General features: G+C 38.4%; 3 protein-coding genes across 4 annotated transcripts; all 3 read right to left on the minus strand.

Annotated features, from left to right (window-relative positions):
* Positions 317-3,741, minus strand: LOC109727910. Its single transcript, XM_020258120.1, has 9 exons — positions 3,581-3,741; positions 3,322-3,441; positions 2,693-2,795; positions 2,460-2,519; positions 2,145-2,207; positions 1,817-2,020; positions 1,285-1,387; positions 981-1,198; positions 317-681 (listed from the first exon to the last, which is right to left on the minus strand). Exons 2-9 carry the CDS (start codon positions 3,435-3,437, stop codon positions 589-591), a joined length of 960 nt encoding a protein of 319 aa, XP_020113709.1. The 5' UTR covers positions 3,438-3,441; positions 3,581-3,741; the 3' UTR covers positions 317-588.
* LOC109728383 (60S ribosomal protein L24) lies at positions 4,389-7,433 on the minus strand. Of its 2 annotated transcripts, none has more exons than XM_020258774.1 (6): positions 7,375-7,433; positions 6,530-6,581; positions 6,118-6,193; positions 5,903-6,004; positions 5,135-5,283; positions 4,389-4,719 (listed from the first exon to the last, which is right to left on the minus strand). In XM_020258774.1, the coding sequence occupies exons 2-6, from the start codon at positions 6,538-6,540 to the stop codon at positions 4,569-4,571; spliced, it is 489 nt and encodes a 162-aa protein (XP_020114363.1). In that variant the 5' UTR covers positions 6,541-6,581; positions 7,375-7,433; the 3' UTR covers positions 4,389-4,568. The 2 variants fall into 2 exon arrangements, with proteins under 2 accessions (XP_020114363.1, XP_020114364.1); XM_020258775.1 differs by lacking the exon at positions 7,375-7,433 and adding an exon at positions 7,255-7,275.
* On the minus strand, positions 7,921-12,557 carry LOC109728349 (zinc finger protein VAR3, chloroplastic; the record flags this gene model as incomplete). Its single annotated transcript, XM_020258736.1, has 5 exons — positions 7,921-9,539; positions 9,636-9,734; positions 10,776-11,059; positions 11,899-12,016; positions 12,115-12,557. Coding segments are annotated over 5 exons (2,262 nt in total), but the record flags the coding sequence as incomplete, so codon positions are not given.

Raw genomic sequence — 13,593 nt, forward strand, 5'->3', positions numbered from 1 at the left:
TTTCGGCTCGAGCCTTGGGCTTCTTGAATTATAAATCAAACATAGGGATATGACACTAGATATTGATGATTACACGCTGAGAGTAAATAAAGTATCTTCCAGAACACAGTGAAAGGGCTTTATACATGATTTTTTTTTTTTTTTTATTAAATGGGAAGTATCAGGATGATTACAAAATAGCACCTAAAAGGACTTGATACAACACTTTGTACCAAAGCACGTTTCACCAAAGCAGAAATTCATTCAGCATGAATCTAAAAAGAAGAAAAGCTCTGGTAGGGGAGCAGTAAATAGACATTCTGTAACAAGCTGGAACTTGAGAAAATAACCCAACTAAGAATTTTAAGTGTGTGAATACTTTAACTTTACAAAGATACTGTCAAAAAGATACAGCACGGTTCCAAAAATCCCAAAAGAGAGCCAAGGATAGCAAGTTTTAGTTTGGTCCATGATTATTGAACAGAAACAAAAACCACCTTACAAACGAGTTGTGTATTAAACAACATTTACGACTGATGAACTTCATATAATCGCCCATCAGTCTTAGGCTACCGGTTCCGATAAATAATTTCCAAAATGAAAGACAAATCAAGATTCTGCGGGAGCCTCAAATCTTGTAGGAGTTTCGATTCCTACCATACAGCAGAGCCCTGATATCAATATTATGAGCAGCACAATTCCCTGGAAAATAAAACGATATAAAGAGTGATGAGCTTCAAATGATTGAATATTTCAATCTCAAATCATAAGACAAGAAAAGGTTGGACTGTGCTTATTATGTCTGACCCGGCATTATGTTTTTATCTTCTAAAAGTTCTTTGAAGAAACTTAGCCAATTAAGCTACCTCACATAAAGGATGCGCAAAAAAATAGGCATCTAACCTAGTAACTAGATAGTACACAAATTAATTACTTTAAGGCAGCAACCTAAAGGTAACATATTCCAACTGAATCGTCATAAAGTTGAGAGAATAACTTACAACAAAAATCCCTTCAAGAAGTGTGGATTTGAATAGACAGACTACATCACATTTGGTGGAATTAGATGAACCATTGTGAGTGGAGCCTTCAGCAAGAAACCTACTTAATCCCAAATGAGAAGGGAAGTGAAGAAAATTGTGGGGCTCGGAAGCATAGAGAACTGCATATTTGGCACCGGCCTGCTCCAAGGAACTCACAAGTTCCGATAAAATCTCACCTGCAGTTTAAATCAAAAATAGTTAAAGGAAATTGTTGCACTTCGGGCGAAAAATTAGTATAAAACCTTTGGTTCAACTTTTGTACCTTCAGACTTTGTGTTGTCCGTTTCTTTGGAACCCCCATTACAGAAAACAATTAGATCTGTCAGCTTTCCCGCACTTGTTTCGATCCTTGAACCCATAAAGTCCTGCATAATTTTTACATATAGAAAAGGCTTCATGTATGCTAAAAGGTGGGAAAAGGGTTGATTTCAAAATTTGGGTTTGAAATTGAGCAGTGATTTCAGAGCCATCATCGGAACTTCAATTTGGCAATTTAGTTTCTGAAAGTTTCCTCGCATAACAATTAAGTCTTTTCATTAGTTTATGATCTGAAAAAAGATGGCACGTTAATATCATTTTTTGAGTTAAGCCAGTGTGGCAGTTCCGTGAGGTTTCATAATAGATGATGTTAGCATGGCGTTTTTCTGATGGTAGACTAATAGATTCTTACTCCAGATTAACTTCAGGAACTAATTGTGTATAAATAAAATTCTGAACATATAATCAAAACTCAGAATCCAACTTCAGTATGTAATTAACGCCCAAAAATAACTTCATATATGGGGATGACTTACTTTAACTGCACGGAAATCATTAAGTTTCTGAAGATTTTCACCACTGATTGAACAGCTGTCCACATAAGCTACACGATTTACTCCTAATCCATTGCCACAGTTCTCAGTAAACCCTGATACAAGTGAATTTTCCAATGTTGCTTCTTCATCTGATATGGCCACATATGGGAATGCCATGGAAAAATTTGAGCTTGTGAATGATAGCTGACGAAATAAATCAAAACAATCATACATGTTAAACGTGCAAACTGCATAAATTTTCACAAAATATCCAACTGTCAGTTATAACTAACTATAAAAAAACAAATTGAAAGAGAAAGATAGTTACCTTCAGCAGGTTCACCAAAGCTGAATCAACTTCTTTACTTTTAGAGAGATCTGATGATTGCAACTAGAGAACAAGATAGCAATCAGGTCATTATGCGCCACCCAAATGAAAACAACTAATATCTAGCAAAACTAATAGCCACAAAAATGAGCAAGTTATGGCTCCAATGTAATTATATCTTGCTCATTTAGAACCCAATAAGAGCTAAGTAGAGCCACAAGTATGTCCAAAAGAAAGACTTAAAATTATCCATAAGCATAAAACAGATCTCTCATGGTAAAATTGACGAATGGTAAAGGGAATCGAACGTGCTACCTCTTTTCCGACGAAAACAAGCGCAACATCCACGCTCTCGTGAAGGTTCTCCCCAGAACACTAAAAGAACGAAGATATGCGATATCAGATTTTAGAATATTCAATAATAGGCAATGAATCTATCTTTTGAAACTTAAGAAAAGCCATCGCCAACTTATCAAACTGCAGCTACTGCATTGAAAATATTACTGGGCTACTAATCTAGTAGCTTCTCATTAAAATGAGCAACTTACCAGCAATTTTGACCAGCCTCCTTCGTCAAAAACTGATTTAGCTAAATCCTTTGGGGAGATTGTATGGTAGTGAACAACCTCCTTAGTACCATCATCAGAAAATCTACAAAGATGAAGAATAATAAACTAAAATGACCTGGATTTATGACATGCCGGATAAAGCATAAAACTACCAGAAGGAAAAAGTGTGCCATAAGCCACAACACAAGGCGTAGCACCAGAATATGCAATTGGAGCATTGTTAACTAATACGAGCATACCAGTAAACTCCTAAAAACACCGACGCTAACCTAGGGGACATATAAAGAGGACCAAAATAAATAGTAACTTAATGCTAGAAGTTTCAAAAAGGATCTAACACATGAAGCCAACCAATTTGATTTCTGTTTATCTGAATCTAAATTGCTGACACCTCCTAAATCTAACCTAACAAGCCCTAAAAGAAAGGAGAAATTAGAGGGGGAAAAAAAAAAAACGTATGAACTCAATTTTTTGATCAATTCATCTATCTACTCCCAAATGAATCATGTGAATAGTAAATCACCACATATCACTTGCATAGAGCATCACAAACATGATTACTATTGCATAATCTCATATAACTCGAACCTACAAGGTAAATCCAATACCCGTGATTGTGAGGAGACCAAAGGAATGCGGGAGCGGTTATGGGGAGGGCCAACGCATGTAGAAGTTGCGCCGCTACCAACGCCGATATCAATGAGACTCTCTTCGTCCCCTCCATCGCCCTACACAACACTCCGATCATAAAAAATAAGCAAAAAAAATCCCGAAAAACTTGAAGAAAATAGCTGATTAATGGATGGATCGTTCGGAATTAGAAAAGGAAGAAGAGATTGGAATAGATTAGATCAAAGGAGATCGTGCCTGAAGGAACCGAGATCCCTTCGATTAGGGTTTGGGTTGTGGTGGTGATCGATGGGATTCGCGAGCCCCTCGCTCTCCGTAGAGGTGATAAGAATCCGATCTAGGGAAACGGGAGGACGACGTCGTGGCTCTCGTTGAACGGGGCGGTGGCATTTTCGTAGTTAAGGTGGGAATCGAGGGTATTTTAGTATCTGCGAATGTGAGGTGGCTGAACCGGGGGCACCACGTCATTCGTCAACCGCCCCTCTTGAAATAGTACGGCGCATGGCTGATTTGTAGCACCCGGTGTAGACAAATATTTCGCGTCAGCTTATCCCACGCGATAGTATTTTTAGTTTATTTTTAGTTTTTTAACTCTTTGATTACATACAAAACATAATATGTGTTCACTCTTTAAAAACAGATTGGGAGAGTATAGAGAAATAAAGATTTAAATCTGAATTTAATTTGGTATCAGCTCATCAAAATAGGCTTATTTGGCTTTATTTTTTATAGTTAATTTGCTAATTTATAAAAGAATTAGACCTCCTTTGAAATTGCGAAAAAATTGTATTACGTAAAAAGGTGATGAAAAAAAATTCTATTTGTTTCCGTACGTAATATTACATTCCGTATATCACGATTAGTCGATTACAATATATTTTCTACAGTCTTATTGAAGAACGCAAAAACATACCCCTATATACTTTTTTCTCAATTCTATTTTCTCTAATAGAGTTAGATATGTCTCAATACCAAACTAAGCCTTAGACTATGCTAATTTTACTAAATAACTAGATAGCAAAACACTCCAAAGTTGAGATAAATAGGCATCAAACCACTTATTGTAAGATCAAAACCCAATCTCAAACAAGCATTAAGAATCAAAAGAGTACAAAGTGACAGAACCAGGTTCTAGGTAGAAGTAAAAATAAGAAACTCGAACGAGAATGACAGTTAAAAGAGGAAATTTTTTTTGATTTGCTAGTATTAAAAAGTGCTTTTTCATTCAGCGCTTTCCGCCGCCGCCGCCGAGCTTCGGGCCCTTGGGAGCCTTAGGCGCGGCACTCTTCGTCTGCGTCTTCTGACTTTTCGCCGTCACCTCGGCCTTCTTGGCTTTCTTTTCGTCTTTCGTCTTCTTTATCCGCTCCTTGATCTCACTGAGAAAGAGTAAACATAGATCACAAGTGAAAGAGTAAACATAGATCACAAGTTCGCTCCGAAAAACAGAACAACAAAAGTTTATTGTTTGAATAAAATATGCAATATGATCCACGTTAATATGGCAATTGGCCATATATATATGATCACAAATTTTAAGCATTTAATAAATGTTTTACGACCAAAAAAGAACTTTGAAATTTCAAATCATCGTATGCCTCAAAAGCACAAGCACCAGTTCCCAGCTTCTGCTTCTGCTGCAGAGAGCAGTTGAGCAAAAATCGGAAGCTCCAGTGGGACGAAAGAGGCCCATATTTGTGATCAGTGGGAAAGTCACCAAATTAGCTGATATATTTCTTATAATCGAAGATTAGCTATCTGCAGTAAGATCAATATGTCAGGAAAGAGCTTTACCGAAGAGCTGCCTCTCTCGCGGCATCCCGAACTTCGGCCTTCTCAGTTCTCTTCTTCTGAATAACCTCCAAGGTAGCACCAACAATGGATCTTGAATATGGCTTCTTGGTGGTGCGGCGCCTCTTTTTCACAGTTTCAGCATGAATATCCTGAGATCATAGATCCAAAATTACAAGCATGAAGCTGGTTGTGAAACTTAAATCCAATAGTCAAACCATGTAAACCATACTAACCATTACATTTGAGGAAATGCTGATAAATATGAGACATCCAAGATACTCTTAATTCTCATAATTTGATAGTTCAACTAAAGGCCAGAATAGTCGGTTTCTTCCGGCCAATTGTACTCTAGACTATGCGAGATATCAAATTGAATGATTGCTCATGATAGGTAATCAATAAGAAGGAAATATTCATATATGTCATGGAGACAATCCTCACAAACCCACCAGGAGAGGTCCATTTTACACGGGTTCCAAACTACAACTCTACGTCTGAACATGATAAACACTACCGGTGATTAGCAGTACCGAAAATGTAAATTGATTGGATATGAGATAGATGCATGAGACAATTTACGGGCACCACTAAACCAAAAATCAACATTTGGCTTAAGAAAATAGCTGCTAAAAAACAATGACCATGAATCGTACACTAAACATTCTAATTTCGCAGAGAATATAACATAGATCTATATTATAAATTCTTTCTAGCACTTATTCAAGAAAAATAACAAAAAAAAAGAAAATATCCAACAAAAAAAAAAACCTTCTTGTGTTGCTTCCTGTACATCGCAGTCCAGGTAAGCTTGGCAGGCTTCAGACGGTTGTGGAAGTAGCGCTTGCATTTGGAGTTTGCAAAAAGGAAAACCTAATGTGATTACATTCATTAGGTACAAGAAAAAACACAAAAAGAATTTGTTCTAATTTCATGAAGGACAGATGTTGGCCCTTAGCTATCTTCAAATAAGAAGACAAGTTTACCTGCGAGTCAGCTCGAACAAATCTAATACCCTTTCCCGGGTATATCTTGGCACCGCTGAAACGGCAAAGCTCTGTCCTACAGTTCCAGACAATCAATAAAACAGTTAAGTTAACAAACCAACATTTTAGTGCAATTACACTGAGTAGTTAAGATATTTTCCGACAACCAGAATAAAATAGCAGTTTAGAACCCAAAAAAAAAGAACTTGATACAAAACATAATATGGTGAGAGCATCAGCATCAACAGCAAATGTAGAATAAATTACATCATAATACAATACAGACGAAATGGACAATCAGCAAACTGCGGAAAGTAACGGTGACGAAACAGAGAAAAGAACATGACAGAAATACTCTGTTTCTCTAATAAGACAAAAAAAAACCAGTAGAAGGTAAGATATTGCGACATACTTCAGAACCATCTTCCCAGCCTTTGAAAATCTTCACTTATATGCTCTTCCACCTAAAGAAAGTATAAGAAATTCAGAACGTACAGCATTAGAAGTAGCAAATTTTGCATACAACTTCGAATAGTATTGATACTTGTCAAGATTCTCAACAATGCAAGTAATAACTAGCATCAAATTACACTTCTCTTCCCACAAAAAGACCACGCAACGTGATAAAATATCACAATTACACGCCAAATAAGTTATCACGACATGGAAAAGATTACGCAAGTTGTCAGAATCATTACAAGCAGTGAAAATACAATTTATTAACGCTGCAACACGCATCCCCGAATCATTCTTTGCACGCTAAGATTAAGCTACTAATCAATTACAACTGACATGATCCTCAGTACTAGCGCAGAAACTCTCAAATCACAATCAAATCCACATAAGTTTAAGAATACTCCTCAATAACAGCACACGAATTAATAACGATAATTACAAAATAAACTAATTTAGCCTCATAATATACCATTTGTAGGCACATTTACCTAGTAAATTTAATAATGGAAACCTAATAATAATCCAAAGCAAGCAGATATAAGATAATAAACAAACAAAACATGTAGGGTTTTGCATTTAGCTTACAGAACAATCAAAATTATTCAAAAAAAAGTTCAATTAGCAGAGAATATTGACGATTATGCTAATAGACATAATTAGATCGAAAAAGCTTAAATCTACCGCGCGATTCACTGAGAAAATTAAAGAGCATAGAAAAACGAAGCAATAGTGAGGAGGAAATTAGGCTAAAATGGAGTAATCGAGAGGAGCGAGAGCGAGAGAGAGAGGGAGAGCAGGAACCTTAAGAAACCCTAGCTGCGGCACAAGTCGGCGGAGAGATCTCAGGTAGCTTATTAGGGTTTTCTATTTCTATGTGATGCAATTAGCCGGGTCGGGTTTGGGTTCCTCTTGACCCGACCCGAACAACGCCGGGAGCAAGTCCAAAACCGGGCGACATTGGATCACGTTACTTATGGCTCGGCCCAGTTGTTATCAGGCCTTTAATGTTTAAATTTGTTCCGGCCGAATCAACCGCTAAGCGGGTTGGGCGAGGTTTGCTTTTGTGCCGCCCAAGCCCACCCCAATTGCTGGTGAATCGGGTCGGATCCGGTCTATTTTAGATAGGGTTTAAAGAATAGATTTTTGTTTTTGTTTTTAAATCTCTTAATTTTACATGCTTACCCCACCACCAAGTGGATCATTAAAATAGAAAATAATATCACATAAATGAAAAAAATTGAGAAACATCACAGAAAATAATAAGAAAAGAAAAAGGCATGTCCCAGGCATTGTTAACGATAACAGATGCATAAGAAGAGAGAATTAACTCAAAATGGACACTGTTAGTTACATTGACTATGAGGCCAACAAAATGCCAAACAATAATTATTACCTGATACGTAAGTTTGAACATCTCGTATACATAGCACATAAAAAGTTTCATACTAAAACCAAATTTTCGACATATGATAATAAAGTTTTAAGTTAACATCCACATTATTGTTCCAGATACACGATACTTTGAAAACAAAAGTTAAACCAGAGAGATATGTCTCACAAGTACTCTTTTATGTGATCAAAATTTGAAGATAATTTCAGGCTTGTTCCCACGATTCTTGATGAAGCAGAAACAACGTTGACCAACACTTCAATTAGAATCTTTCTCCGGTTCAGAGCTCACAATTGGTAGATTTCTTCTATACTGCGGAGATGTCAACCTCCTCTCTAATGGTGTTTTCCGCTTGCTCACGACGAATCTATTCACGCCCTTCCTCATCGGCATGATCTCCGGGAAATCTTCATCGGGAATGTTCGCCAATTCGGAAATATCCTTTATCTGAGCAGCCCTTCGGAACCACCTCTCCGCCTTTGCTTCCTCCGACATGTCCAACGGGTCAGGATCCTTAACAGCGGATCCTTCCAAGCTCTTCCCAGGAAAGCCCCTGTTCCAGCTTTCTTTAGAATTAGAAGCACTTTCTGGTTGTTGAGTGCTAACACCGCCGCCACTGCTACTGCCGAATGTGTTGTTGGTCGAATAGCCGCTGTTCCAACTATTATTGCTTCTACTGTACCCAGATGTGTTGGGTTCTTGGGATGAATCATTAGCGGTCCCGTAAGCCGAACTAGCCTTCTTCTCATTCAGGTTATTCTGTGACAAGTTAGTACCATTAGTTTCAGGTGGTCTAGAACCTTCTGTGGATCCGACAGTTGGAGAAGCATTAGCTTCCGAGGACTTGTCTTTTTTGGCAAAATAGTCGGGAGGGAAAGGAACGAAGGGGACAAAATTGGAGTTATTTGCTTGCTCAAGGGCAATGCGCCTTTTGTACTGCGGGGATGTCAAAGACCGGTCTTTTTTCTTGCTAATAACAAACCGATTCTCACCTTTCCTCATGGGCATTATCTCTGGAAAATCCTCATCGGATATTGCGCTCGAAAGATCCGCCGTGTTGTCAAGCTCAGCAACTTTCTTCGACCATCTCTCAGCAGCATCCGAATCTTCTTTCTCACTTCTATTGGCAATTGTATTTTCTGCAGATTGCGTGTTAGGGTTCGTATTTTGCGTCGTAGCGAACATATCAGGAGGCAATGGTACAAAAGGAACATGGTTTGGATCTCTCCTTTGGTTCACTAAATTCTCTCTGTTCTCTGAAGAGTTAACATTTTCATTATTTGATCCAGATGAAGCTGAGGGACGACCTAGAATTCGGTCTAAAGTCTCACTGATTGACGATTTATCAGAACCAGCCCCACTAAATCGTCCAAATTGTGTTCCGCTCGAGGGGCCACCAATGCCTGAATTATTTCTGAATTGAACATTGCTCCCATTAAGGATCTGTTCAACACTTGAGGTTCTGTTAAATACTGTACTGCCACTTGGGGCGAGAGGGTTCACTGGGAGCTCTCCAGGCCGCTTGCAGTCACACCTTAAGCATGACATGTTCCTCCCATAATTAAAGAAGTCACATCTAAAAACAAGAAGGGGATAGGATATTAGGTTCATTAGTACTTGAAGGGGTTTAAATTCAATAATCCAATAAAAGAATCATGAAAAATGAGCTTACTGAGGGCATTCCCACTCTCCACCAGTCAATACTCTCTTTGGCCGCACCTCATTGCATTCAAGGCATCTCATATTCCTGGCAAAGTTCATGAAACTACATCTGCATAGAGGAAGAACAATTTGATTATACTGCTATCTTGCCTAGAAAAGAGGAGCCTAGAATGATATTTTGTAGTTACAAAGGAGATCCATCAGTAAATTACATCAAAGAACCTTGGCGTGAATGCAACTGTAATAAACCATTCAAATCCAAAAAATATGATTACATGTTTTATAATATTATGACGAGGTTGATGCAATCCGTCAGCATTAACTCTGTCCAGACACAGTAATTAAAATACCACATCGAACATAAATGGGTGGTCATTTTATAATACCAAATGAATATTAATTTTCCTTCTGTAGTGCTCGTCTAATAGTCAAATTTACTCTATATCAGACAAAATTGAACCATAATAAACGACTTTCTTGCAGTTCAGTTTTGCGAAATGCCATATCCTGAATGGAAACATGCATTTCCATCTTTGTTCACCCAATGTTTACCTGAAACTAAATACAGCTGACCATCCACATCAAGTCTCCTTTAAAAGCAACAAAATAAGATTGCCCCCAAACATGTTCTCTTCGGATTTTCCATAGACAGCAAGAGTAAAAGAAAAGAATAAAAGGCAACATTGTACGAAGAAATAGCATTACAACGTATGATGACCTAAAAGAGACCTGAAGTTTTACGCCATTTCATATACTAAGAAAAGGGCTGGGCACTCTGGGATTTATATTCTGCCATTTAAAATGCAAAAAGGAAAAGAAGAAAACATCACAAACTTAAAGCGAACAAACGGCAAACATAGTGAAACTAAGCAACAAAATAAGAAAAGCATATGTCAGCAATCACAGTAACATAAAACAAATGGACTCTTACTAAAAGTGCAGAAACCCGAATCAGAATCTGAAAAACAAGCTGCAGGGCATAATTATAAAATAAGCGGAAATCAGATATCCAGAAGACCCCCGGGCATTCAATGCAAGAAAGAAAGAACATATCCTATCCCCACATGAAGAAGAAAATGTTGTTACAATGACAAATTTTCACTGCACCATACAAAAATGCTGGAAAAAAATAATGTAGAAGAAAACTTACGTTGGGCAAATCCAGTCACCTCTTTTCATTTCAATATTTTGCCCAGGAGGCCTAGAGAGCTGCTCATGCTGTTGTAAGGGAGGCTGTCTAGTTGACTCAAGAATGCTGGTTGCCCGGACAGTTCCACTGACACTTACCAACTCGGCAAATAGATTCCTTACAGATGCCTCGGTAAGTTCTTTAGCTTTGGAGTTGCTGGCATCTACTGTACCATCAGGATTAAATATGTAACTCAACAAGTACCGGATGATATCAACAGTTTTCGCCGTTTCTGATTCCAACACCTGATGGAGTTTTAAAACTTCATCATTGAATATTTACCAAAACAACAAAAGATACAAGTCATACAAAGCTAGCCTAGTTTATGAGTCCCATCTAAACTCAGTATAATATGTAGACTGAAGAAGTTTTAAATATTAGAGATTATTTTTCAACCACCTCAAGAACCAACAAGGAGAGGGGCCAAAACCAAAATTGCATATACTGTAAAAGTAAAAAATAAAACAGAACTATGCTAGAACATCAATGGACAATCATAAAAATCATCCAAATTATGCCTGTGCTCTCTTTTATACCAGCACATCACTAAACTCGCATAACTTTTCTCAATCATGTTTCCCGGTTGATTTGAAGTAGGGCTTTGAACCAGAAAAAGTAGATGGGTTTGCTTTCTTCTCATTTCAATCCAATTACAAGCTGATTTATGTTGAAGGTTTTCCCTTTTTGTAGTGAAACCATTCAAGCGAAACCATTCAAGTATCCTACCAAATTACCAATGATCACTACCAGACCCGAGCACCAACCAATTGTCAAAATCACATGAGTTGACAAATAGCAGATCTAGCATTTGCAGGATTGTGGTGGAAGCATGGCTTGAAATAATTAGCAATATAGAATGGCACAGAAGCCACAAAAAAAGTAATCCTATTTTTATCAGTTATGGAAATCCTTTTTACATGCATGACAAAGGACACTAGAAGCTTCGGCCCTGTTGTCGAAAACAAAGAAGAACACAAGAGCAGTAGTTCAACCATCACCTACAGCAAATTGGTGCACTTGGGAGATCTATAGAGGCCCCAATAACAGCTCGAAAAATTATTACTTTAAGAATCAGGTAACTTACATTGCTTTCAGAACCATTTAAGAACGATCGCATCCGTCTAATTGAGTTGTCCCCGTTCCTGAATACGAGTGGTGATCCATTTTCGACAATAACCTCAATATCCTTCTTCGACAGCATCCTAAAATATTCAATCCCAAACATTTTACAGTAGCTCAAATATGCACAAAGTAAGGGTACGAATTAAGATCAAATTCGGTTGACAAACTATCATATCACCTCAGTAACTCTGGTCGATCCCTAGCAAATGAAAGGCACGTCCCCGCGGTCTTAATGAACTCCTCCGTGAGACCCTCTCGATCGAAAAACGAGTCATCGTCGCCGCCGCCGACGCTGCCACCAATGGCGACGGAGGACACCGCACCCAGACGATCCGCATACCCCCCGGCCGCTAGATGCTCCACGAGCCTCGTCCACTCCGGCCACGGGCGAGCTACTACGCGGGAGCCCGGAAACGGCGGAGGAGGAGGAGGAGAGGAAGCGGCGGCCGCGGGCGAGGCCGGGGGCGGCGGAGAGGGAGGCGAGGCGTAGGGCGGAGGGGCGGGGGTACATGAGGGAGAAGGGGGTCGAGAGGAGCATGAGGAGCTTGGAGGCGCCGCCCATGGCGGTGGCCGGAGAAGGTCGGTGCGGTGGCGCCGCCACCGTACTCCGGTGGCGGCGATTCAAACCCTCGGGGGACGAGAGAGAGAGAGAGAGAGAGAGAGAGAGAGGACGGTGGGGAGAGGGCGAGGGTTTTATGGATGCGAATGTGAGGGAGTGGGATTTATCCGGAGATGAAAATATATGGGAAAAGAATGGAATATGCCCATTTTTGCATATTAGTCCCCCTAGTTTCTATTTATTACTTATCGGTACTACGAATTATTAGTAGCTTCCAAATTTTGCAAAACATAGGATAAGAAATGCAAGAACAACAAGCAGCCCAAAATATAAGGGACTGAATAAAATAAATAATAGTTTTCAAAAAGTGAGCGAGAGTATATAACATATATTTTTCAAAAAAAATTTTGATAAAGAAATAACTAAATTACTATAATCCGTAAATAAAAAACTCGGCCATTGATCATAAGGCTGAGTGTTTGAGTCTCTCCTAAAAATTTATAATATTATATATATATATATATATACCAAAATATATATATATATATGTATATACCAAAATCAAAACAAAAGGAGGCATTAATTAAAAGTAAAATAATTGAGGGTCCACTTTAAAACGGTTTAATAGTACAGGAGTCTTCACACATATTTGCCTAAAAATAATAAAAATATATATATTAACCAAATGGCTCAATTAATTGTAGGCAACCTTTTCACTGCAAATTGGCCCAATCCTAGCCCATAAATCATGCCCCAAGAAGTATTAAATTTAAAGGCCTAATGGGCCAAACACTGGCTCACTTTACGAATAGTTATAATTAAATCTGACAATCCAATTTAGTTGACTAAGGCTTCCTTTGGAATTGTGGGGATATTGCATTAAGTACGGTGAGAAGGTACATTAGAAAAATACCCCGTTTGTTTTCATACGTTATATTGCGTTCCACATATCGTGATGAGTCAGTTAGATGAGTCGGTTACGATATATTTTCTGCGGTCCCACCGGAGAACGCAGAAGTATATTCATATATGTTTTTTTCTCATCTCCATTTTATCTAATAGCGTTAGATAAACCTAAATATCAAACTAAGCCTAAGT

Source organism: Ananas comosus, linkage group 23 (genome assembly GCF_001540865.1).
Source record: "Ananas comosus cultivar F153 linkage group 23, ASM154086v1, whole genome shotgun sequence".
Lineage (NCBI taxonomy): Eukaryota > Viridiplantae > Streptophyta > Magnoliopsida > Poales > Bromeliaceae > Ananas > Ananas comosus.

Coding starts and splice junctions, on each gene's coding strand:
- LOC109728383 (XM_020258774.1), bottom strand. Junction 6,005..6,117: donor TTGTTCGAGCTGACTCGCAG/GTAAACTTGTCT, acceptor TAATCACATTAG/GTTTTCCTTTTTGCAAACTC. Junction 5,284..5,902: donor ACAGGAAGCAACACAAGAAG/GTTTTTTTTTTT, acceptor CTATGATCTCAG/GATATTCATGCTGAAACTGT.
- LOC109727910 (XM_020258120.1), bottom strand. CDS start 3,437: ATGGAGGGGACGAAGAGAGTCTCATTGATATCGGCGTTGGTAGCGGCG. Junction 2,520..2,692: donor GAGGCTGGTCAAAATTGCTG/GTAAGTTGCTCA, acceptor TCGTTCTTTTAG/TGTTCTGGGGAGAACCTTCA. Junction 682..980: donor TTCTTGAAGGGATTTTTGTT/GTAAGTTATTCT, acceptor TTTATTTTCCAG/GGAATTGTGCTGCTCATAAT.